This window comes from Pseudophryne corroboree, chromosome 10 (assembly GCF_028390025.1).
Source record: "Pseudophryne corroboree isolate aPseCor3 chromosome 10, aPseCor3.hap2, whole genome shotgun sequence".
NCBI lineage: Eukaryota > Metazoa > Chordata > Amphibia > Anura > Myobatrachidae > Pseudophryne > Pseudophryne corroboree.
The window spans coordinates 357,785,122-357,812,620 of NC_086453.1; the positions used below are offsets into that span (position 1 = coordinate 357,785,122).

The following is a 27,499-nucleotide window of genomic DNA, read 5'->3' on the forward strand; positions in this document are numbered from 1 at the left end:
TTTTGCTGACACAAATCTTCCCTCTCTGCCTATGTAAATTGTGTCTTAACACCTCGCTGAGGGTGTTCATACATGGAGTAAGAGGACAAGGGAAGACTACCAATTAAAGACACCACCACAGGCACAACTTGATCATATTTCTGGTACGCATATATTATTTGTTATACACAGATGGAAATTTCCACACCAAAGCACTGAAGGCGCAGAGACTTTATCCCTATTGAACATATATATATACATCGCTCTCTGAAATCTTGGCAACATTTATTGTATATATTGTAGGAGACACACACACACACACACACACACACACATATATATATATATATATATATATATATATATATAAATCTCAACAACTAAGAAAGCACTATGGGGTTGCATAGGAAAATTCTCCCTGTGCAATAAAACCCCAGCATCAATTTATATTTTCACCCAATTGACCACAAGTAAATCACATTTCAATTGTATTCCCTATAATAGGAGACAAGTGGAATCTTTTTAGAACTGGCTGTATTTAAAAATTCTTTATAAGCTAATAAAAAATTAAAAGTTAAGTTTTAAATACTGAAAGAGTCACCCACAAAAGTGGTGAATTCTCTTTTTCTCCTTGTCTTTCTGTGGAGAAAATTGTTTGTTTTTGACATCCAGGAAGAGATAAGCCCCATACATAATAGACAAGATTATGAAAGATCTCGCTCAGAATTGTCGATCTTAGTGAGATATTTCACAATCTCGTCCAGTGTGTACACTAAATGTCATTAACAATGCGTGCTCGTGTGCATTGTTAATGACACCCTCCCTTGTCTGAACATGTACAGACGAGGAAGGACCTAGTGAACAATAGGCATGCTGCAGATGCAGCATGGTCATCATTCCCCCGGACGCCCCCCCTGTATGCACTAGACGATGCCGGCTCCACGCTAGGTTCCCATTGTCGCCAATATCGGCATTGTCTAGTGTGTACTAGCCTATAGCAGAGAGAAAATTGAATACAGGAGTGTGGAGAGCAGGGTAGAGGTCAGGGGAGGAAAGGTAAACTTGAGTATCATCAGCATTTAGATGCTATAGTAAGTCATAAAAGCTAATGAGCTCACCCAAAGAGGACGTATAGAGAGAGAAAAGGAGAGGACCTAGAACAGACCTTGGGGGAAACCTATAGTTAATGCAAGTGGTGGGGAGGTGGAATCATGAGAGGTGACAAAGAAGGAACGGTCAGAGAGGAAGGAGGAAAGCCAGTATCATGCAGACCATGGGTGTGAAGGATTTGCAGAAGGAGCAGAGGGTCCACATTGTCAAAAGCAGCATAGATGTCAAGGAGAATGAGCAGAGAGAAGTGGCCCTTGTATTCAGCAGAAAGTAAGACATTGCAGACTTTCGTGAGGGCATGTTCAGTGGAGTGGAGATGATGGAAACCAGACTGGAAAGGGTCAAACAGTGAGTGGAAAGAACGAAAGGCAGTAAGGCGGTTGTAGACAATACGTTCAAGGAGTTTGAAGGCAAAAGGGAGGAGAGAGATGGTTCTATAATTGTAGAGAGTGTGTGGATAAAGGGTAAGTTTTTTTTAGAATAGGGGAGATGAGTGCATGCTTGAAGGCAGAGGTGGACAGTGCCAGATGAGAGTGAGAGATTGAGGAAGTGGGCAAGTTGGGAACAGACAGGGGAAGCGGAGTAGGCATGAGTGGATAGGGTCAAGTGGGGAGGTGGAGGGGGGGTGAATATATAAGGGCCATGACTTCCTATCTATATACATGGGAGAAAGATGTCAGAGTTGGTAGGAGGGATGGGCATGAATGGCAAGGGGGAGGAGGTGGCTGTTTGCTGATGGTTTGGTTGGATGTGTTGTCCTGACGTATATAATCAATTTTGGAAATGAAGTAAGTGGCAAACTCAAGAGCAGAGTTTGAGGGGAAACGAGGTGGGAGAGGACAGAGGAGGGAGTTGAGGGTGTCAAAGAGGCACCAGGAGTTTGAATACTGGGAGGAGATGAGGTTATTGAATTATGACTGTTTAGTAAGGGAAAGTGCAGCACTGAAGGATGAGAGCATACGTTTGAAATGGAGGAAGTCTTCTTTAGAGCGTGACTTCCTCCACTGTCTTCCTCAGCAGTACGTGAGCATTTTTGCAGATATATGGAGCATTTGGTGTGCCGGGGTTCAGGTATTGATCTGTGAGGGTGAATTGTGATTTGTGGAGTGACAGAGTTACAAGCAGAATTAAATAAAGAATTGTATAGGAAGTGGCTTGTTCAGGGCATGAGAGAGACAGTATAGGAGAGAGAAGGGATTTGAGCAGTGAGGAAAGGGAAGTGGTGTCGATATCCTCAATGTCACTTGTTTTTCACTGTTTTATCACTTGTCCAGGCTTAATACATCTACCCCTATATTAGCAAACCAACAGCTGGTTTTCTCATTCAGAATCTTCTTCTACCTATGAATTATTATTTTCTGCTGAGGAACTTGAAGCCATGGAATAATTTAGAGGAGCTTCACCGAGACCAACATTTTCTGATCCATGACTTAAATGCAAAAGGAAATTCCCATTGTACCCCCTAAACAAACATCTGCTCAGAAGTGAGTATATTAATTTAATTTTTACATAAATAATACTCTAATAAATAGGACAAGCAGATCTTGGGCATATAAGATTCCCAATCATAATGAGAAAAGAAAGCTCTTAATTAAAATCAGAGAATGGCTTGATTTTTTGATAAAACCTTCGGATAAAGGATGCAATGTTGTTCTATGGCCCACAGAACTATATCTCAAGGAAGCCTAACATCAAAAGGATAAACAACCTTGTACTAAACAAAGATCAAATGCTAGCCAGTATAGACATCAAATCCCTCTACGCCATCAGGATTCATCTACAGGGAATGGAAGCCATCAATTTTTTTGAGGATAGAGAAAAGACATTGGATATCCATAAGTTCATTCTGGATCTACTGGAATTCTTATTAAACATATTATTTTGTATTAAAAAAAAAAAATCCTCCAAACTAGGGCATTGCATGCTCACCCACTTATGCAAATCTGTTAATATGGTGGTAGGAACATGTTTATGTCTTCAATAATTTCAATGACGAATTTACCACACTTATAACAATGTGTATTCATTACATAAATTACATTTTACTGATATTGAATGAAACAGAACAGAACTTACATGACTTTATGATGAAGCTTAACAGGAAATTCACCTATGACATTCATTTTCTAGGCCTTTTACTTAATATATGATGAGGGAAATTTATTTTCTCACTTATATAGGAAACCAACTGCAACAACAGCCTTCTTCACTACAAAATACATCACTTTACACCACCAATACAAAATGTCCTGAAGGGTGAGTTTATAAGATTATGGAGAAATTGCTCCAATTATCTCACCTTTATAATGCAAAGCAGGGACTTAGCTAACATATTATGCAAGAGAGGGTACCGTAATATACTGATTGAAAAAGCCAAATACATGGTTGCCAAAACAGCAAGGGACTCACTTATCTTCACTCATAACAAAGACTGCTGAGAAACAAAATTAAGGTTTACTGATAACTACTCTGAAAAGTGGAAAGATTTGAAGGACTATGATTATCATGACCGTGATCTCTTATGTTTTATTTTTAATATATTATTTGAATATGCACTTACTCTTTTTTTTATATTTTCTTATTTCATCTTACTTCTCTTTTTCCCTTTTTCTTCTTTTTGTATTCCCCACCTGCTTCCACTCTCGCTCACAATTATATCGTGTATGGCATATATCTATTATTAGTATTTTACTTTCACTGTTCAAACTTTATTTATTTTTTTCAAACAGATGACTATGGCTTTGAATTTTAATTCCACAATGACAGGCCAACATCTTTATACAGTATGTGTTTACACTATAAATATTTTAATTAAATTGCTTAAATATTTTACAAGATTTAAATATAAGTTGAAAAATAATTAGTATGATGATTTATTTTGCTTTAGGAGATGATCACACTGTCACCTGCATTACCAAGACAGCTCCTGAGGCTGATAAACCATCATGTGATAACACTTATATCCTGGTTACTGATGAATATAAATAACTGGATCCTAGTGAATATAAACAGAATTCCTGAGCCAGTAAATTAATAGACATGAGCGTCAGACAGCCTGTGACACAGTAATACAAGATGGATTCAAGCACCCATAAATTCTATCCTGAACACGGTTTTGATTCTAGAGAACATCTGGAAACATATTTTTCTAACAAACCAGACATGGCCTTTGGAGATGATACAATGATATTTCCAATGGAATTTTTACAACGTGTATTTAGTGAGGGTATGTATCTTATACTGACAGTGTGTATACTATACTGACCAACTTTCCCTAGTGTGAGTGATTGCATGTGCACAGATTTGTGTTGGGGAATTTAGAATGTATTCTCTAATGAGACAGGGGGGTATATTTACTAAAATTCATATTTTTCAGAATGAGATTAAAGTTCAAACACGAATAACATTGAATGTGTAAATTTGCAACTTTTTGAATTTATTACGACTCATTTACTAAGCTGTCATATTTTTCATTTTCGTGTTTTCCGATGTTGATGACATTTGTATTTTTTGGCAGTGTTTTACGGCAGCGAATGGTAAAACACTGCCGACATTAACACAATGAAACTCGGCCGGATCTGTGAGATCCATACAGGGTTTCATTGTGCATCTTTAATTTAGTTTAAAGTCGTAAAAAAAAATGCGTGGGGTCCCCCCTCCTAAGCAAAACCAGCCCCGGGCTCTTTGAGCCGGTCCTGGTTGAAAAAAATAGACGAAAAAAATGAGTGGGGTTCCCCCATATTTCATCATCCAGCACCAGGCTCTGCGCCTGGTCCTGGTGCAAAAAATACGGGGGACAAAATACGTAGGGGTCCCCTGTATTTTTTATACCAGCACCGGGCTCCACTAGTCAGAGAAATAATGCCACAGCCGGGGGACACTTTTATATAGGTCCCTGCAGCCCTGGAATTAAATCACTAACTAGTCATCCCTGGACGTGGTACTCTGGAGGAGTGGAGACCCCTTAAAGCAAGGGGTCCCCCCCCTCCAGCCACCCAAGGGCCAGGCGTGAAGCCCGAGGCTGTCCCCCCCATCCATGGGCTGCGGATGGGGGGGCTGATAGCCAAGTTTAAAATAAAAGAACATTGTTTTTTGCACAAGAACTACAAGTTCCTGCATGCCTCCCACCCGCAAGCTGGTACTTGGAAAACTACAAGTACCAGCATGCGGGGGTTAAACGGGCCCGCTGGTCCCTACAGTTCTTCTGCAAAAAAAAATACCCAAATTAAAACAGGACACAAACACTTTGAAAGTACAACTTTATTACATACATTCTGACACACACATACTTACCTATGTTCAGATGCCGACTCTGTCCATGTCTCCACGTAGAATCCGGGGTACCTGAAATTAAAATTATACTCACCTACATCCAGTGTGTCCTGTCCTTATTTTGTAATCCACGAACTTGGCAAAAAAACAAACCGCATACCCGGACCACGCACTGAAAGAGGACCCATGTTTACACATGGGACCTTTTTCCCCATCTGCCGGGACCCCCCCTGACTCCTGTCAAAGAGGGTCCCTTCAGCCAATCAGGGAGCGCCACGTCGTGGCATCCTCCTGATTGGCTGTGAACTCCTGTAGTGTCAGTGAGGCTGTGCAGTGAAGATACAATGTAGCACATAGGCGCACCACTGTATCCAATGATGGAAACTTTGCGGTCAGCAGTTGACCGCGAGTAACCTCAACCGCTGACTGCAAAGTTCCCATCATTGGAATCAATGGAGACGTCACTTTAGGTCAACCGCAGGGCAGAAAGTTCCCAGCATTGGTTACAATGTAGCGCATAGGCGCTACATTGTAACACTGCCGTGTGCTGCCTGTCAGTTAGGACAGGAGCACACAGCCGATCAGGAGAGTGCTACAACGTGGCACTCCCTGATTGGCTGAAGAAACCCACTTAGACATCAGTCAGAGTGGGTTTCTGGCATTCGGGAAAAGGGGATCCATGTGCAAACATGGGTCCCCTTTTAGTGCGTGGCTCGGGTGTCCGTTTTGTTATTTTTTTTTAGTACCTGGATTATAAATGGATGCGACGAGGACCCTGGGCCCCTGGATCTCGTGAGTATAATTTATTCAACAGGTACCCTTGGATTCTACTGGACAAGTGGACCGACCTGCGCGGGAACATAGGTAAGTATGTATGTATGTTTGTGTGTATGTATGTAATAAAATTATACTTTCAAGGTGTGTGTGTCTTGTGTTTTTTTGGGTATTTTTTTAGTAGTAGTACTACAGGTACCAGCGGGCCCGTTTTTCCGCCGCATGCTGGTACTTGTGGTTCTCCAAGTACCAGCATGCGGGGGAGGCTTGCTGGGACTTGTAGTACTGCTACTAAAAACAATATCTTTTCATTTACATCAAAGGCTATCAGCCCCCCCATCCGCAGCCCATTGGATGGGGGGGGACAGCCTCGGGCTTCACCCCTGGCCCTTGGGTGGCTGGGGGGGGGGACCCCTTGATTGAAGGGGTCCCCACTCCCCCAGGGTAATCCGGCCAGGGGTGACTAGTTGGATTTTTGATGCCACGGCCGCAGGGCACTATATAAAAGTGACCCCCGGCTGTGGCATTATCTGTCCAGCTAGTGGAGCCCGGTGCTGGTTTTAAAAATACGGGGGACCCCTACTCTTTTTGTCCCCCGTATTTTTGGAACCAGGACTAGGCGCAGAGCCCGATGCTGGTTGCTTAAATATGGGGGAACCCCTGTCATTTTTTTCCCCATATTTCTGCAACCAGGATCGGCTCAAAGAGCCCGAGGCTGGTTATGCATAGGAGGGGGGACACCACGCAATTTTTTTTTCTGATTTTACATTGTTTAATTTTTTATAAAAAAAAAATGAACCCCAGCACGGATCACACAGATCCGGCCGAGATTCATTGTAAAAAAAGTCGGCAGTGTTTTGCTAATCACTGCCGTAAAAAAAAAAAAAAAAAAACACGAATGACATCGACATCGGAAGAAAAGAAAAACCCGAATACTACAGCTTAGTAAATTAGTCGTAATAAATTCAAAAAGTTGCAGTTTTACACTTTCGATGTCATTCGTGATTGAACTTTGACCTTTTTCCGAAAATTACGAATGTTAGTAAATTTACCCCATTGTCTCTAAAAAGGATACGTAGTATTTATTTAAATACAATATAGCATATTCATCTGAGCTGTTACAACAGTCATCTACATATCTTGGAATGCTTTATAATTATTAAATGTCTGATGCTTGCATAGAAATTTTATATATATGTTTTACTTCCATATTCCACATGGTGGAGTATTTGGTTTAAAATAAAAAGTATTTTATTGTTTATAAACAGTCTCCCGACCTCATTTTTGACAACTTCACAGCCTTATTTTTACATTGATAAAAATTCATCTTTATATATATATATATATATATATATATATATATATATTCCATTTTATTCAATTAATAGGGCGATGTTTCTTAGATCTATATCATTTTGTTTATGCTAGAGACCCTAACCAAGTTTCAAAACATACGCTGCTGTTTATCTATATGAGATATATTTATACCAAAAAAACCTTCATTTTTATAAAATTTTATTAAACAGCGCCAGGAGAGTGGGATTGGCATGCCACTGGGGATCTTTTTCTCCTTTATATCTTTCCATGGATGGGGGGGGGACAGCCTCGGGCTTCATCCCTGGCCCTTGGGTGGCTGGAGGGGGGACCCCTTTATTTAAGGGGTCCCCACTCCTTCAGGGTACCCTGGCCAGGGGTGACTAGTTAGTGATTTAATGCCAGGGCTGCAGGGACCTATATAAAAGTGTCCCCCGGCTGTGGCATTATCTCTCTGACTGGTGGAGCCCGGTGCTGGTATAAAAAATACAGGAGACCCCTACGCTTTTTGTCCCCCGTATTTTTTGCACCAGGAACAGGCACAGAGCCCGATGCTGGTTGATGAAATATGGGGGAACCCCAGTCATTTTTTCCTCATATTTTTTCAACCAGGACCGGCTCAAAGAGCCCGAGGCTGGTTTTGCTTAGGAGAGGGGACCCCACACATTTTTTTTTCTATAATTTTACACTATTTCCCACCCCTTCCCACTGATAACCATGCATGTATCTCATGGATCCATGCATGCCTATCAGAACACGGTAAAAAAAAGCAGGTCTGTTTTAAAACTGCTTTTTTTTACGATTTGTATTTTTTCACGACAGTGTTTGGCTATTGCCGGCAGTGCTTGTGAAATACACTTTTTAGTAAATTAGAGAGTTGTATCAAAAAACAGGTGTATTTGACTGATGATGTATTCATTCGTATTTTTTTTCTTTGACTTAAAAAAAAAATACAAATGCCCTCATCACTGCCGAGATTTGAGTTTAGTAAATTCCTGAGATGACACTTTGAAGAGAAAACACCATCCCGGTCAAAATCGGGAACTTAGTAAATATACACCAGGGACTGATGTGCATGACAAATATATTCTCTATACAGCGCCGTATAAAATGCTCAGACTGTATAAATACATTTTAATAATGATACTTTATGATGGATCTAAGATTATATATTTCTATGCAGTTGTTAAAGTCAATAATATATATTTTTTTCATGTGCTAAACTTAGCGTCTATGATCCTAATTCAGACCTGATCGCTGCTTCAAATTTGTTAGCTGTTGGGCAAAACCATGAGGGTCATTCCGAGTTGATCACACGGTAGCGTTTTTTTGCAGTTGTGCGATCAGATAGTCACTGCCTATGGAGGAGTGTATTTTAGCATAGCAAGTGTGCGATCGCTTGTGCGATTTTAAACCTACCGGTAAATATTTTTCTCCTAGTCCATAGAGGATGCTGGGGACTCCGTAAGGACCATGGGGTATAGATGGCTCTGCAGGAGACATGGGCACTGTAAAGCTTTAGGGGTATATGCAATTCCAGGCGAATTGCTGCACTTTTTTGCCCGTTTTTAAATTAGACACAATTCGACCGTCCAAATCCGGCCGGCGGGTGCTGGAATTCGACATATTCAATAAAAAAATGGATTCGCCAGTCCCGCTGTCGAAAAATGGACCAATTGACGGATTAGTGCGTCCCGGATTAGACTTTTCAGACGGTACAAAAAACGGTAAAAAAAACCCCCAAAATTGCGTGGGGTCCCCCCTCCTAAGCATAACAAGCCTCGGGCTCTATGAGCCGGCCCTGGTTGTAAAAATACAGGGGGGAAAATGACAGGGGATCCTCTGTATTTTTAGAACCAGCACCAGGCTCTGCATCCGGTCCTGGTGCATAAAATATGGGGGACAAAAAGTGTAGGGGTCCCCCGTATTTTTTGAACCAGCGCCGGGCTCCACTAGCTGGGGAGATAATGCCACAGCCGGGGGAACACTTTTATACTGGTCCCTGCGGCCGTGGCATTAAAACCCCAATCAAGGAGTCCAACCCTCCAGCCACCCAAGGGACAGGGGTGAAGCCCGAGGCTGTCCTCCGCATCCAAGGGCTGCAGATGGGGGGCTGATAGCCATGTGTAAAAATCAAAGAATATTGTTTTTTTTTGCAGCAGAACTACAAGTCCCAGCAAGCCTCCCCCACAAGCTTGTAATCCTTTTCCTCGGATTTTGTTATCTAAGGGTGAGATACACACCAGCCCACACCATACACACCGTACAACATGGTATACAATAACCAGTTAACAGTATGGACAAAACAGCATCAGCCAAAGGCCGATCTCAACTGTAACTTAACCCTTAAGCATGCAATAACTATATACAAGTCTTGCAGAATGTTTCCGCACTGGGACAGGCGCCCAGCATCCTCTACGGACTAGGAGAAAAAGATTTACCGGTAGGTTTAAAATGTTATTTTCTCTTACGTCCTAGAGGATGCTGGGGACTCCGTAAGTACCATGGGGTTTATACCAAAGCTCCAGAATGCACAGGAGAGTGCGGATGACTCTGCAGCACCGACTCAGAAAACACAAGGTCCTCATCAACCAGGTGTTACGATCCGGGTATCTGGACGCCATTACCTGCCGTTTATGTGTCTTCTGAGACTGGCCCAGCGTTCCAAGTCTGGATCTCATCTGTGTCAACACTCTGCACATCCCTCCTGTCATTCTGAGACACTATCACAGCGGCGCCATGTTTGAATCCAACATGGCGTCTCCCGTCCTCCGCGGCCTCCGCCGCCATTCCTGTGTTATTGCTGCAGGTTCTCAGTATAGTGTATCATGCCTGCCGCGGCCTCTGCTGCCCTCCAAGGGTCTCAGCATATAACTGTCAACTGGCGTCTCCTGTCCTCCGCGGCTGGCGCCGCCATTATCACTATGTTTGCACATTTTATTTCAAACCAGTTTCCCCTCAGGTTCCAGCATGGGCGCAGCCATGTTGGATTTGATCACATGCTCCAATTCCTCCAATCCACCGTCTCTGGAATCTGCATAATTGCCTAGCCAATGCCTGCATAGCAGCAGGTATAAGTATCCTGTGTCTGGGCCAGATAGATGTCAGTGCTTTGAAAGTCATACCTTGTTCCAGTCTCTCTCTCCTGTGGTTTGTTTCTCCAGGTTCTAGTTCCTATCTCCAGCATCCACAAAGAGACCCGCACCTGCTTTCCATCTTGCAGTGCAGCCTGACTCTGCAGTCTTTCGTGGCTGTCCTAGTTTCCAGCTATCTATAATTTGTTTCCAGCAGCCAGCTTTCAATTGATTTCAGCTTCTACTAAACACCGGTGCTGATCAAGCGGAACCTATCTTACCAGCAGTATCCACTACCACCGGTAATCATTTATCAGCAATTCAGTTTCTACGCTCCATAGCATCTCACATCATTCACTCTGTGTTCATCACCTGGCTGGTTCCATCCAGCATCCACTCCGTGACTTTAGTACCTGGCTGATTCCATTCAGCACCCACTCCGTGTCTTACCACCTAGCTGGTCCATCCAGCTGATACAGCAGCATACTCAAGTTACAGATTCACCTGTTACAACTACTGGTATGTTCCTCGGCTATCTCCACTACTACAACCAGGCTTGGTAAGGTGATTCCATCAAAGGACTTTTACATCTGTTCTATACCTACCAGTGCTCTGAGATACCTCCTATGGTTATGTGATCCAGGAACTGTGTTATTTGCCACTGTTTTTGAGTTACTTTGAATGCTGCTTGTCATTTCACGGAGTCTGTTAAATAAACTTTTATTTAGAATTTTAAACTGGTTGTCATGGTCACACCTTCGGGTAATCAATCTGCACTTACATGTCCAGGGGTCTGATTAAACCTCCCAGGTTTAACTTCTTCTCAGCCCCTACAACTGAGGCTTCCTCCCATCAGCCTAAACCCTCAGTTGTGACACCAGGGTATCAACTTGTAGCACTTAGCAAAAGTGTTTGACCCCAACCAAGTAGCTGTTCGGCAAAGCTGTAATGCCGAGACGCCTCGGGCATCCGCCCAAGAAGTGCCCACCTTCTTATTGGAATGGGCCTTTACTGAATTTGGTACCGGCAGTCCAGCCATAGAATGAGCCTGCTGAATCGAGTTACAGATCCAATAGTCTGCTTAGATGCATGAGTGCCAACCTTGTTGGCTGCATACAAGACAAACAGTGTATCTGTTTTCCTAACCGTAGCCGTTATGGCTAAATAAATCTTTAAGGTCCTGACTACATCAAGGGACTTGGAATTCTCCAAGGATCCCATAGCCACAGGCACCACAATAGGTTGGTTCATATGAAATGACAAAATCACTTTAGGCAAAAATTTAGGATGAGTCATCAACTCTGCTCGATCCGCATGGAAAATCAGATAGGGGCTCTTGAAAGACAAGGCTGCCAACTCGGACAACTGCCTCGCAGATGCCAAGGCCAATAACATGACCACTTTCCAAGTGAGAAACTTCAAGTCAACAGTTTGAAGCGGTTCAAACCAGTGTGACTCAAGGAAACTTAACACCACGTTAAGGTCCCATTGTGCCACTGGGGGCACAAAAAGAGGTTGGATGTGCAACACTCCTTTTACACTCCTTTTACCAAAGTCTGGACTTCTGTGAAAGAAGCCAATTCCTTCTGAAAGAATATGGATAAGGAAGAAATCTGCACCTTAATTGAGCCTAACTTTAGACCCATATCCACTCCTGTCTGTAGAAAACGGAGAAAGTGTCTTAGTTGGAAATCCTCAGTAGGAGCATCCTTGGCTTCACACCAAGACACATATTTTCTCCAGATGCGGTGATACTGTATCGCCGTACATCTTTTCTAGCCTTAATAAGAGTAGGAATTACCTCCTCTGCAATACCCTTTTTAGCTAGGATTTGGTGTTCAACCGCCATGCCGTGAAACGTAACCGCGGTACGTATTGGAACACGCACGGCCCATGTAGTAGCAGGTCCTCCCTGAGAGGAAGGGGCCACGGATCTTCTGAGAGCAGATCAAGATCTGCATACCAGGCCCTTCGAGGCCAATCTGGAACAATGAGTATCGTCTGCACTCTTGTTTGTCTTATGATTCTCAATATTTTTGAGATGAGAGGAAGTGGAGGGAACACATAGACCGACTGAAACACCCACGGTGTCACTAGGCTGTCCACCGCCACTGCCTGAGGGTCCCTCGACCTGGAACAATACATCCAAATCTTCCTGTTGAGGCGTTATGCCATCATGTCTATTTGAGGAAGTTCCCAACGACTTGTCACCACTGAAAAGACTTCCTGATGAAGTCCCCACTCTCCTGGATGGAGATCGTGTCTGCTGAGGAAGTCTGCTTCCCAGTTGTCCACTCTAGAATGAAGACCGCTTACAGAGCACTTACATGATTTTCCGCCCAGCGAAGAATCCTGGTGGCTTCTGCCATTTCTGCTCTGTTTTTTGTCCCGCCCTGGCAGTTCACATATGCCACGGCCGTGACGTTGTCTGATTGGATCAGAACAAGTAGGTTGCAAAGAAAATTCTCGGCTTGTTCGAGGCCGTTGTAAATGGCCCTCAATTTTAGCACAATGATGTGTAGGCAAACCTCTTGGCTTGACCATATTCCCAGAAAATTGATTCCCTGTGTAACTGCTCCCCATCCTCGGAGGCTCGCTTCCGTGGTCACAAGAACCCAATCTTGAAAGCCGAACCTGCGACCCTCTAGAACAGGGGTGGGGAACCTTTTTTCTACAAAGGGCCATTTGGATATTTATAAAATCCTTTGGGGGCCATAAAAAATGATCAACTTAAAAATTAGCCTTCCCCCAGTCTCTTGTTATGCCCAATTAGATTTGCCCCCCAGTCAGTTGTTATGCCCCATTAGATATGCCCACTGTCAGTTGTTTTGGCCCATTAGATATGCCCCATCAGTTATGCCCCATTAAATATGCCCCCTGTAGTTATGCCCCATTAAATATGCCCCCTAGTAGTGGCGCTTAAACACACACACACATTAAAAGGTAAAAAAAACATGCAATGCTCACTAGCCCTGCTCCTGCTGCCGGACCGCTGCCCTCCCTCTCCTCGGAACTATGGGAGAGATGTCATGACATCTCTCCCAAAGCGCCGCACAGCCACACATGTACACTGCCTGAGCCAGAAGTTGAAGCTCAGGAGTGAGCTCCTGCCTTCGGCTGCTACTGAGTCGGGCACCGGCTGGTGGTAAAATCTCAGTGGGCACTCGGCATCTCCTCTAGTTTTGGTGAGCCTCGCTGGGCCGGATCAAGTGGCTTTGAGGGCTTTATACGGCCCTCGGTCCTGAGATTCCCCACCCCTGCTCTAGAAGGTGAGCACTCTGGAGCCACCACAGGAGAGACCCTGGCCTGGGGGGACAGGGCAATCTTCCAATGCATGTGCAGGTGGGACCATGACCTCTTGTACAGAAGGTCCCACTGAAAAGTCCGTGTGGAATGGCCTCTTAGGCCGCCACCATCTTCCCTAATACATGAGTGCATTGATGAACTGACACTCTTTTTGGCTTTAACAGGTCTCTGACCTTGTTCTGGAGTACTTGGGATTTTACCTCTGGGAGAAAGACCTTTTGTTTTTCTGTGTCCCGAATCATGCCCCAAAACAACAGTCGAGTTGTTGGAACCAACTGCGACTTTGGTAGATTAGGGAGCACCATAATTTCCGCCATTACCTTGTCGGGGCTGTGGAAAACCCAAACGGCAATGTCTGAAATTGGTAATAAGAATCCTGTACAGCGAATCTCAGGTACGCCTGATGAGGAGGATAAATGGGGACATGAAGGTATGCATTCTTAATGTCTAGTGACACTATAAAAATCCCCCTATTCCAGGCTGGAGATCACTGCCCGGAGAGATTCCATCTTGAATTTGAACCTTTTCAGATATAGGTTCAGGGATTTTAGATTCATAATGGGCCTGACCGATCCATCCGGTTTCGGGACCACAAAAAGGCTTGAATAAAACCCCTTCCCCTGTTGTATAAGGGGAACCTTGATAATCACTTACTGATGATACCGTTTCTTTATGGCAGCTGCCACTGTTTCCCTCTCTGGGGAGGAAACTAGCAAGACTGATTTGAAAAATCTGTGAGGAGGCACATCTTCGAATTCTAGTTTGCATCCCTTGGATACAATTTCTACCGCCCAAGGATCCAAGTCCGACTGAACCCAGACTTGGCTGAAGAGTCGAAGATGTGCCCCCACCGGCGTGGACTCCCTCAGCGGAGCCCCAGCGTCATGCTGTGGATTTTGTGGAGGACGGAGAGTACTTTTGTCCCTGGGAACTAGCAATAGCAGGTGCTCTTTTCCCTCTACCTCCACCTCTGGCGAGGAAAGAAGAGCCCCGACCCTTTCTGAACTTATGCGACCGAAGGGACTGCATCTGATATTGAGGTGTTTTCTTTTGCTGTGGGGGAACATAAGGCAAAAAAGATTTACCCATGGTATCTGTGGTAACCAGATCTGCGATGCTCTCCCCAAATAAAACTTCACCTTTGTAAGGCAAAGTCTTAATATGTTTTTTGAATCAGCATCACCCGTCCTTTGACTGTCTAGCAGAAATTGCCATGGCATTGGCTCTTGAACCCAACAGCCCAATATCTCTTGCAGCTTCTCTCATATATAATGCTGCGTATTTAATGTGACCCAAGGTCCACAACATGGTATCTTTATCTAGGATGTCAATGGCAGATGACAAAGTATCTTCCCACCCTGCAACTGCGCTACCCACCCATGCTGATGCTACTGCCGGCCTTAGTAGGGCACCCGTATGTGTATAAATTGATTTTAAGGTAGTTTCCTGTCTGCGATCAGCAGGATCCTTGAGGGCTGCCGTATCAGGGGATGGTAGCGCCACCTTTTTTGACAAGCGCGCTAAAGCCTTGTCCACCATGGGTGAGGATTCCCACCGTAACCTGTCTTGGGAGTGGAAAGGTTATGCCATAATAATTCTCCTGGGAATCTGCAGTTTATTATCTGAAGTTTCCCAAGCTTTTTCAAACAGGGCGTTCAGCTCGTGAGATGGGGGAAAAGTTACCTAAGGTTTCTTTTCCTTAAACATGAAGACCCTTGTGTCAGGGACAGAGGGGTCCTCAGTGATATGCAAGACATCTTTTATTGCAACAATCATATATTGAAAACTCTTGGCCACCCTTGGGTGCCACTTATCATCATCATCGTCGACACTGGAGTCGGAATCCATGTCGGTACCAGTGTCTACTACCTGTGAAAGAGGACGTTTCTGAGACCCCGAAGGGCCCTGTGACACAGTCAAAGCTATGGATTGTGTAATAAAGTCACATTAGCATTCTCAACATTCCACATATTCATCCAACCAGGTGTCGGCGGTGCCGACGGAGACACCACGATCATCTGCTCTGCCTCCTCCCCAGATGAGTCTTCCACCTCAGACATGTCGACACACACGTACTGACACCCCCACACACATTGGTATACCTAATATTATGGGGACAGACCCACACTAAGGCCCTTAGGAGAGATAGAGAGAGAGTATACCAGCACACACCCAGCGCCACTGTACACTGAGACAAAAATCCCAGCCTGTCAGCGCTTTTTATATATATGTGTAAAAACACCAAATTTTTGCGCCAAATAATGTGCCCCCTCCCCTCGTTTTGGCTCTCTTTACTAGCTAACAGCAGGGGAGAGTCCGGGGCCGCTTCTCTGCAGAATGCTGAGGAGAAAATGGCACTGGTTAGTGCTGGAGGATCAAGCTCCACCTCCGACGGCGGGCTTCAATCCCGCTCGAAATCTTTATACTGGCGGGGGATATGGAATTATATAGCCTCTACAGTATATGTAAGTACTCTGCCAGTCTTATCTGAGGTATATTTTTGCAGCCCAGGGCGCCCCCCCCTGCGCCCTGTACCCTTACTGTGATGCCTGTGTGTGTAAGCTGGGAGCAATGGTGCGCAGAGTTACCACTGCGCGTTACCGCATAAATATCTGAAGTCTTCTGCCGCCTTTGAAGTCTTCTTTCTTCTTATACTCACCCAGCTTCCGGCTCTGTGAGGAGGACGGTGGCGTGGCTACAGGATGAAACGGCCGGGTGAGACCTGCATTCCGAATCCCTCTGGAGCTAATGATGTCCAGTATCCTAAGAAGCATAGCCTATCATTTAAGTAGATCTGCTTCGCTCCCCTCAGTCCCACGAACAGGGAGCCTGTTGCCAGCAGTGCTCCCTGAAAATAATAAACCTAACAAAAGCTTTTTCAGAGAAACTCAGGAGAGCTCCCCTGCAGTGCATCCAGTCTCCACTGGGCACAGGAACTTACTGAGGTCTGGAGGAGGGGCATAGAGGGAGGAGCCAGTGCACACCTATTCTAAAGCTTTACAGTGCTCCTGTCTCCTGCGGAGCCATCTATACTCCATGGTCCTTACAGAGTCCCCAGCATCCTCTAGGACGTATGAGAAAAGCTTTTGTGCAGTTTTGAGTAGCTCTGAACTTAATCAGCTGCTGCGATCACTTTAGCCTGTCAGGTCCCGGAACACCTGGACACGCCTGCGTTTTCCACGATACTCATTGAAAATGGTCAGTTGCCACCCAGAAACGCCTTCTTGCTGTCAATCACCTTGCGATTGACTCTGCAATCATGTTCTTCGTAAGGCTTCATGTTGCCCAGCATTTCCCGTCACCGGGCAGCGATGCATCTGCACATTGTGGTTGCAGCGCATGCACAGTTCAGACCCGATCTCACCGCTGTGAAAAACTAAAGCATGCAATCGGGTCGGAATGACCCCCCAAAGTGCACTGCAGGGGAGGTAGATATAACATGGGCAGAGAGAGTTAGATTTGGGTGGGGTGTGTTCAATCTGCAATCATAATTACAGTGTAAAAATAAAGCAGCCAGTATTTACCCTGCACAGAAACAAAATAACCCACCCAAATCTAACGCTCTGCAAATGTTATATCTGCCCCTACCCCCCCCCCCCCCCTGCACTGCACATGGGCCCTCATTCCGAGTTGTTCGCTCGTTCTTTTTCATCGCATCGCAGTGAAAATCCGCTTAGTACGCATGCGCAAAGTTCGCACTGCGACTGCGCCAAGTAACTTTACTATGAAGAAAGTATTTTTACTCACGGCTTTTTCTTCGCTCCGGCGATCGTAATGTGATTGACAGGAAATGGGTGTTACTGGGCGGAAACACGGCGTTTCAGGGGCGTGTGGCTGAAAACGCTACCGTTTCCGGAAAAAACGCAGGAGTGGCCGGGGAAACGGTGGGAGTGCCTGGGCGAACGCTGGGTGTGTTTGTGACGTCAACCAGGAACGACAAGCACTGAACTGATCGCACAGGCAGAGTAAGTCTGGAGCTACTCTGAAACTGCTAAGTAGTTAGTAATCGCAATATTGCGAATACATCGGACGCAATTTTAAGAAGCTAAGATTCACTCCCAGTAGGCGGCGGCTTAGCGTGTGTAACTCTGCTAAATTCGCCTTGCGACCGATCAACTCGGAATGAGGGCCATGGTTTTACCCAACTGCTAACAAATTTACAGCAATGATCAGGTCTGAATTACTCCCTATGACTCTTTCTTTGATGGAACATGACTGTGTACAGTACATACTGATTGCCATTGAGTGTTAGGAATATACATTACATCATTATATCTGTCACTGACATGTCTATGTAACATACAGTACTGTACAGTAAAGTAGTTCTTGTGCTATAGTGTATTTCAATGGAGACCTCTCACATGTACAATGATGATTCATACACTATAGTATTTTATTGGACACCACATGCATGCGCAACAGTGATTTATAAAAGCAAAATCTGGTGGATGATCACTAGTATTACACTCACCAGTAATGCCATACGCCAAACGCCAGAGACGGATAGATGAGCGAGGCTCCATCTGTATGTATTATATCATTAGATCTGCCCACTTACATACTGTAGTTACAGTGTATTGAGTGAGTGTTGCAGAACCCTGTGTAATCACACAGTCAGATGACAAGGACTAGAAGGGCAAATAGAGCATTTGAAATGGCCTCAGAGAAGACCAACTAAAAAGTATGTAGGGTTGACCTGGGACTGAACTAGGATTTTTATCACCCAGGACAAGGCAGCAATTTGGCAATTCCCCCCCCCCCTTTCTGACATAAAATTAATATCATTACTCCTCCCTACCACACTTTATAAAGGACAGAGTGCACTGTAAAAAGGGGGGTATTACCATAGAGTTGGAGAATCCCTGGCAGCCATGGCAATCCCAGGTCTTTCTCCAGGGTCACAGGATCCCCGGCTGCATAGCACCAGACCCCAAGACATGATGCAGGATCTCCTCACCTATGTGTAGCCACCAGCCCATGTGCAAGCTACTGTAACTCACCAGCTGGTTCCCTTGTTGGATGTAATTTCTGGTTACACCATCTGGGTTCCCCCTCAGAGCTTAAAGTCAGGACAGTGGCAGGAACAGGGCAACCATGATGCTACCAGAGCAGGATGTGGGACTGTACCATCACCAGGGAGTACGGAGTAGAAGATAGTTTAAGTAAAAGAAGGAAAATCACATGAGGGTAGAGGGCCCTGGTCATGAGAGCTTACATTCTAAATGGGAGGGGCAGATAGACAAGGGTGACACAGATGGGGTAAACAGTGAGTGTGAGAAAGTAGGCCTAGGAGAAGAGTTTGCTGGGTTTGGTGAAGAAGTAACAGGTGGAGGGTGTACAGTTTTAGCCCCCCTTAAGCTGCTTTGTCCCCATAACAGAATGAAAAACAATACTCAAAAAGTTTCCTACCTAGAGTAGAGCTGAGATGGGAAGGGCTGGTAAAACATATATGGGGCCTGGAAGATACAGGGGGTGTGGCCAAATCCTGGAGGTTTGACTAAAAAAATGAATGGGGATCATTATGCATACACTATGGACAGGGGCATTCATCCCCCTCACCAGCTGGCCCAGGTCTCTGCCAGTACCCTCGGACAAGCCTGTGCTTAGGTAATGAGTTTCTAAATCTACAATGCTGCAGCAACACTTTGTTTCCATGCCAAGTTCTGTTGTGCTTCACATAGAGACTCATTTGCACACAGATATACAGCACACTCTCCTGGTACGGGCTCGGGGGTCATTCCGAGTTGTTCGCTCGTTATTCTTTTCTGCTACGGAGCGATTAGTCGCAAACTGCGCATGTGCAATGTACGCAGGGCGCCTGCGCCAAGAAAAATTAGCACAAAAGTTGGTATTTTACTCACGGCGTAACAAAGTTTTTCATTGTTCTGCTGATCATAGTGTGATTGACAGGAAGTGGGTGTTTCTGGGCGGAAACTGACCGTTTTCTGGGAGTGTGCGGAAAAACGCAGGCGTTTCAGGGAAAAACATGGGAGTGTCTGGAGAAACATGGGAGTGGCTGGCCGAACGCTGGGCATTTGTGAGACGTCAAACCAGGAACGAAACTGACTGAACTGATCGCTATTTGTGAGTAAGTCTCGAGCTTCTCAGAAACTGCTAAGAAATTTCTATTCGCAATTCTGCTAAGCTAAGATACACTCCCAGAGGGCGGCGACTTAGCGTGTGCAATGCAGATGAAATCTGCTAGCGAGCTAACAACTCGGAATCACCCCCTAGGTGCATTGCATTGTAATAGACACTAGCAGAGAGAACTGGTAACTCATACACACCAGGCATCAGTGATATCTAAGTGTGCGTGTTTCCTAAGAGATAACATTATGGCACATTATGGACTTTTCTGAAGTCTGTAAATGTCTGTGTATATACTGGAAAGGTGGCTCCAGTTACTGGAAATGCTGATCAAATAAGTACTTACATACCTCATACATTACAGTAAAGCAGCAATAGGTGTGTTGTGAGGAAGTGGCTTACCTGTATCTAGGGATGTGCAGGTTCTCACTTGTTTTGGTTGACCAATAAGATAAATCTGGCTTAATCTGAACTTGAAACAAATGTAGCAAAAAAAAAAAAAGAGTAAATCTGAACCTGCACACCTTTACCTGTAACAGGACATTACAGAATGATGCATAGTAGAGTTCTGTAGATGCTACATGTTACAGTATATTACACTCTGTAATCACTGGGGTCTTTCCCTGCAGGTCACATTAAGGGAGACCTTTTGATTGACATCAGTATTGGATCCTTCATTCATCATCTATATACAGCCAGTGGATATTTCAAAGAGATCCTTGTGCTGAAGTGCTCTGAGCAATGTATTACGGAGCTGAACAAATGGATTAACACACATACAGGAGCATTTGATTGGTCTCACGTAATGGAATATATTAAATGTACAGAAGGAAACAGGTAAGAAAACATATTTTCCAAAATATCTATCAAGAGTAACCCAGTGTCAGTACTCAGTAACCTATTCCAAATGCTTTACACTGGGCCTCATTTATCCTGGGATGAAAGAAATATCTGTTGTACAGCTCATTCCGTTGGGGGGAATTCAGAACTGATCGCTGCTGTGCGTTTTCACACAGCAGGAGATCAGATCCTAACTGCGCATGCATATGCACCGCAATGTGCATGTGCGTTGGACAACAACAACGGGGATCATCGGTCAGTGACGGAATGGTACGAAAAAATACATTTGCATGGGAGTTTGCAAAGTAATTGAAAGGAGGAAGCCATTTGTCGGTTGTAACTGATCGTTTTCTGGGATTGTTCTGGAAATAAAAACAGACATTCCCAATCATTTTTAGGGAGGGTGTCTGACGTCATCTCTGGCCACAATGGCACTGGAAGAGTAAGTCCTGGGCTGCGCAGAGACTGCACACACAGAATGTTAGCAGCTCGGCGTACACATAGCATCACACACTTGCACAGCAAAAATACACTCCCCCTGTAGGTGGTGACAAACTGAATGCAGGACAGCAAAAAACGCAGCCCAATGATCAGATCTGAGTGACCTCCATGGTCTACTGTTATATGTATTTCACCAGACTTAGATAATATTACTAATCCCATTACTGTGTAACTCTTTCATTTGAAATAAACAACTTGCCCAAATCCCTGGATTTCTATTTCATTCATCCTCCTAAATCCATATGGATTCTTCTTCTCTTCTCTTCTGAAGGAGAGCAATAGGTAAAAATAAAAAAACTTTTACTGAGGGACATGAAGTTGCTCTTTGCAGAATATAGACATGAATTAATCAAAAGGAGCCTTATAGCACAAACCCGTTGTGTGTCTGGCTGCAGTATGAGAAACCATTCTGTTGGGTGTTCGTTTTTGACCTCTTGTGGTCAATGAATGATCATATTATTAGGTCAGATCATCTAAAGTACTGGCATCTACTTTTATAGGTGGGATGCAGCCAGTGGCGGGCTGGGATGGGGGGCATAATGCCATCTGCTATCTTAGCTCCTGAGCCACATGCAGTCATGCTCTGCTTGCACATGGCCAGCTGTGGGAGGCAGGAAGGAGGTATGTAGAGAGGATGCTCCCTGCCTGGCTGCTCTGCACTATAACACAATAAGAGCTGCTCCACCTCCCTGAGCTCCTCTCTCACTGACAGTCAGGTGTGACTACACATGTGCATCGGCCTGCTGTGTGCCACTGCTGGGGAGCTTGCCATCATTGGACAAGAAGAGCTGAGCAGCCACAGGAGACTAGGTAAAAGTAGAGCAGGAAAGTTTGTTTGTGCTGAAGAGGGGTGGTTATTGGAGGAACCACGGAGATTTCTGTGGACTGGTGTTGGAGAAAGAGTGTTGTGGGGTGGACACTGATGGGGCCTGAGCAGGGTATTGATGTGAGGTAGACATTGAAAGGGTTATGGCGTGCTGAGGGGTGTTTGTTAGAAGGGGCTGTGGAAGGGGGGTGCTGTGAAGTGGATAATAGAGGAAAGGAGAGGGCTATGAGGTAAACTTTGAAAGGGTCAAGGGTGACACATGGTAGACTGTGAAGGAGAAAGGGAATGTTGCAAGGAGACAGTGAGGGTGTCCCTAAGGTGGACAGTAAGTTCTGTACTTGGTACAGTTAGGTCAGTGTGTTCTGAGTGGTCAGTGAGTGAACTGTGTGGGAGGGGGGTCAGTGGGTGAGCCTTGAGGTAATTGAATGCTGCAATAGGCTCAGTGTTATGTGGAAGGAACTGACTGAGGTCGAGAGTTTTAGAAGGGGTAATGAGAGACAGCTTTGCAGGGGAAAATTGAGGATATATGTAGGGAGGACTAAGGGGCCTATTTATCACCATCCACATCCTTGGATGCGGATGTCATGTAATAAAATTGCCCAAACTTGCACTGGGATAATTGATTATATCGCAGGGATGTATCAATTATCGCATGCAGGGATACAGCTTACAATCAAGCTCAGTCACTGCAATGACACTCCGCAACATCATCAGGCATTTTTCATAAAAAATACCCCAATGTCCTGCTGAGCATGGGCTGCCCCCACCCACAAGGGCAGGGGAAGCTAAGCAAATGACTGCCTATCACAGTGCTGCCCTGTAATCTCACCAGCTTGAGTAGGCAAAATGATCAAAGGGCACACTGCAGTATTTGTTCACATTATTATTATTTTTTTTGTAAATTTGGCCACATCGTATTTTCCATTATAAGTATGGGGAATGCGATGTGGGTTCCAAAAAAAAATGTGAACTAGAGGGTTTCATGAAAACTGCCCCAAATGTCCTTTAAGACATTCAGGTGATACTAAAATAATGTGAAAGGGTGTGAAAAAAGAAAACACCCCTTTTCATATTATTTTACTAAAAATAATTTGAATAAATTGACCTCTAAATGAGGCAGCTATGGAGGGGACAGTCTGGTATATATGTGGCACCCCACCAAAAGAACACTTTGCTGATCGCTGGCAGCTTTTACCTTCAGAAGGAGTGGCTGCCGCACTGCACCTGCTCATCCACCAGCTCCGCCTCTCCTGAGTGCTAACCAGTGCCTGGAGGAGGCATGGTTGAGTCTGCAGGGACAAAAAAATCACTGCACAGTCCTGTTTAGTACTATACCGAACCCACTGGAACTCAAGTTGCCTGATCCGGGAATACTTTCCTCTGTATTCTGGTCGTTTCCCGGCGACAACTGTCACTGGGCAACGATGAACGTGCGCATTTTGGCCACTGCACAGCCGCAGTTCTGACCAGTAAGCACCGCAGCGAAGAATCGCTGTGTGCAAATGGGTCGGAATGACCCCATTTATAGGTATATGGCCTTAGTGGAATATAAGAGCAACAAGATAATTTGTGAAAGATAATAGTCGCTGTGCTTGCATAGAAATTATTTAAAAAATGACAAATACTGTAGATAACAGTTAATTTTCTTCTTTAACATCTCTAATGTATTTACCTTGGTTCTGACTTATGCTTTCCACTATAACCAAATATAATTTATTTCAAAATTATTCAGAAAGATACTGTATCCTTTGTGCCAAATGGTATTGTTATCATTGGCTGAATCCCACCATGGCTAGTAATGTGGAAACATCTAGGGTAAATAATTTGTGAGCCACTTAGATGGTAAATAATACAACAACTCAGCCAAACATTTCACACCCTGTCCTATAAGGCATATTCTCAAAATGATTTCATGTAAATAAATGTAATAACTCACTTTCCGGTAATATCTACTATAGTGTCGGTTGTCTTGTCAGATCCTCCTTCTTTCTCCATGATAAGAGTCACCCTACTTGGTGACTTGATAGCTCTATACTTTTGAAAGCTCCTTTGCAACCAATAGTTCTTGCACAACCATTTACTATACATGATGCACTGTAGAGAGTAAACTAGGAATATAATATGGAAGCTGCTCAAGCAATTTAGTAATACTTTTCAGGTGCATGAAAGGGAGGGATTGTTCTAAACAAGAAAAATAAATAGTTTCTCCCAGCACACCAAGGGGTATCAGAAATAACTTTAACACTACAGGATAATAGAAAATTCAGAGATTATTAATACAGTATATGGTTAATCCACAGTACTGAGCTAATAAAGTCCTCCAGTGTGAGCTTACTGTAACTGGGACGTGACACAAGTAAGATTACTTGCTTACAGAAGGGCAGAAGATAAAGAAGTGTTCACTCACATCTAGCCTCCCTGCATGTTTAACAGCCCCTCTAGTCACACCATGCCGTGGCGTGACTCATAGCGCTGAGTGTCTTTACGTGTAACTTTTCCATTAAAATACATCTTATTTAAAACAATGTGAATATGCCGCACAAACAGCTTATGCTGAGTAAAATGATATGTGACATGTCTATATTCTGTGTGCGACTGCGGCTGTATCTGCACATGAAATGCTACAGCAGTGTCTGCTGTTAATGCTGATTAACTTACAGGACAGAAAAGCTATACCTTTTAGACTAAAACCTTAGCCGCTGCGGCTGCTGGATATAATCCTTAACCTACGTACTTTTACCCAGTTAGCATACACAGGCCCGTACTGTGTACGCACTTTGCGTACACACGCTGCAACGGACGTGCAAAGTACACACTTTGCGTACACTAACACACCAACACGCTGTAAGCACAATGCAGCTACACATGTGGCTGAAATACACCTTAAACCTTAGCAGGAAAGGGACACAAAACAAATTGTATATAAATATGTTGGAATCTGACCCACCAACAGTTATTTACTAACAGGGGGTTACAATAGTAATACAATTCACAATAAGAGAAACTGGCTACAATCAATGATACATATGTTAGTTTGCAAGCGCCACCCGGTCCTCGGTCAATCAAGATAGATGACTTTCAGAAAATGTGTGACCGGCCAGGCAGCTTGGCTTTTTATACATTTGTCCATTTCATTATACAATAGAAACTATAATCTCTTTACCCAAAGGTCAAAGGGATGGTCATTTACAGTACAGGAGGTGTCATTGGTTGGTTTGAATAGGTGGGTGATGCCTGGTCTAGGTGCACGTGCAGATGGTCTCCACTGGGTTCCCACCCAATATCAAAGGACAGTAAAAACAGTGTAATATTAATATTCTGTTCCTGTGCATATCTAAGTGCAGGAGCGTGCTATCTTCTGCAAACTGCTACCGTAATATTGCTCTTAATATACTGTACTGAAATCTTTTCGACTTCGATCGTGCTTATGCATCCTATTTACATTGTGATGCAAATAAGATGCATTTCAGCAAAAATAGATGCCCTATTAAAACAGAGTTGCTCGGTACCTGTCAGATCACTCACACCAGGGATCTCCCACTACATGGCATATTGAGGCAAGATGTTTAAGAATATATTTGTAGTTGCAGTACATGGAATCAGTGGACAGAATTATGCCGGAGATGATTACAACAGGCTGTGATTTAAGCTCACAAATATAATCACAGGAGACTTGTTCATTAAGTGTCCCTGGTGACTTGCAGGACATAGACAGTTCATCAGTGGTCCTTAATGCTCTCTAGTTATATTGGTATTAGTTAATGATCCTTACTGCTCCCTAGTGTTGTTATTCTATGGTAGCAATATACTGTGAAACTGTTGCTTTAATATCTTTTGCAACTAAGTAGCATTTTTGTTGCACCAGAATTTCCAAATAAATGAATGACCTCACTGCACCCGCAGGCTTTTACTGGTAACAATGTTCCGCTTAGTCAATGCTGGTTCAGGCACATAATACTGATTACCGTAACGTGGCCGCTGTAATCGTTACCCCTGCACTCGTGTAGTGATCCTTCCACTGTGATAAAGCCCCCATTCCTCTTCTCCTGGTGGAGAGGATATCACCGCCCCAGGCAGGTAACAGTGCTGGTAAGCATTTAGTTTATTTTGGTTAGTTGCCAGATGTTTGTCGCTGCCAGTGCAGACCACAGTGCCGGGATAGTTTCAGTCACAGCAGCGTATCTCCCAGTGCTGGTGATGTAGTTGAGGTAAGCCAGTGAGTGATATTGTAATCGCGTTTCATCCCACAATGCACTGGAACTTTATCAAGACTGCAGACTCCTTGGTTCTTTGCTTCCACTAACCCAAAAGTGGCACAAATGCTTTAAGATCCACATACACTATTTATATTGTATGAGGATAAACAATAAAGAGATATGATGCTCTGATCATCTTCAGTCTTATTCTCTGCTTTATAATTGATTGTAGCTTTGTTTTAAGCAGAGAAAAAAGCAGGTAGGAGCTGAGTGTTCCAGATAGAGGTATCCAATGGCCACCTGTTTCCCACCATTGCCATATAAAATGCTCCTGAAAGATTAAAGTGGTGTCTGATTGAAAGTGTAGAATAATGCCCAATCTCTAAAACTTTTGATGAACCCTTCTAGAAAACAAACAATGCCTTCATAAATTATACCTTCCCACCAATTCAATCTCCTTATAAAACTATATCCTCTTTATCATGTGGTAGCATGGCTAGTACTAGATCCCAGTGAACTTTATTGTGTTTGTATATTTCAGTGACCAGTGTCAGGACAAAGACATGACATTGAAGACAACAATAGCAAAGATCATGAAATGTGACATTGACAATGAGAATCTCACAGACCCGGAGGTGCTCCCACCAGCAGGCTGTGTCATCAGTGCATGGATGCTGGAATTCATCAGCAAAGACCAAGAGGATTATATAAATAATTTCAGAAAATTTGTGAAGCTACTAAAACCTGAAGGACACATGATATTAATAGGGGCTTTAAATACAACTTATGCGATAATTGGGCAGGACAAGATACATGTGTTCAGATATGATGAGAAATTTGCAAGAAAAGTTCTCACTGATGAAGGGTTTGTTATTGATCATTGTGCAGTCCATAAAAAAACAACAGATAGTGACCTTACTGACTATGAGGCAGCAATGTTTATTGCAGCTCATAGAGAGTAATAAGGGCCTGATTCTGAGTCACATGCTGTGTCGGGTGCAGTTAACCATTTTCTTTATACTGTGCATGTGTCTAAATTGCACAGTACATACATCCTGATTGTGTTTGTACACAGTTGATGTAGCTTTGACACACAAACGTAGAATAAGAAAATGTATTAGGTGTTCCCAGGTGTGGTTTCAGAGTTGAGGGGGCACGTATAGAGGTTTTGTATGGTCCACCTCCTCTTTGGCAGTGTGGTAGACTCTGGCTTCATACCA

At 44.0% G+C, this 27,499-nt stretch overlaps 1 protein-coding gene across 1 annotated transcript; it reads left to right on the forward strand.

The window, feature by feature from the left end:
* The first annotated feature begins 4,164 nt into the window (after positions 1 to 4,164).
* Positions 4,165 to 27,241, forward strand: LOC134965644 (nicotinamide N-methyltransferase-like). Its single transcript, XM_063941980.1, has 3 exons — positions 4,165 to 4,315; positions 20,546 to 20,753; positions 26,821 to 27,241. The coding sequence occupies exons 1-3, from the start codon at positions 4,165 to 4,167 to the stop codon at positions 27,239 to 27,241; spliced, it is 780 nt and encodes a 259-aa protein (XP_063798050.1).
* The last annotated feature ends 258 nt before the right edge of the window (positions 27,242 to 27,499 follow it).

Coding starts and splice junctions, on each gene's coding strand:
- LOC134965644 (XM_063941980.1), top strand. CDS start 4,165: ATGGATTCAAGCACCCATAAATTCTATCCTGAACACGGTTTTGATTCT. Junction 4,316..20,545: donor ACAACGTGTATTTAGTGAGG/GTATGTATCTTA, acceptor CTTTCCCTGCAG/GTCACATTAAGGGAGACCTT. Junction 20,754..26,820: donor AAATGTACAGAAGGAAACAG/GTAAGAAAACAT, acceptor TGTATATTTCAG/TGACCAGTGTCAGGACAAAG.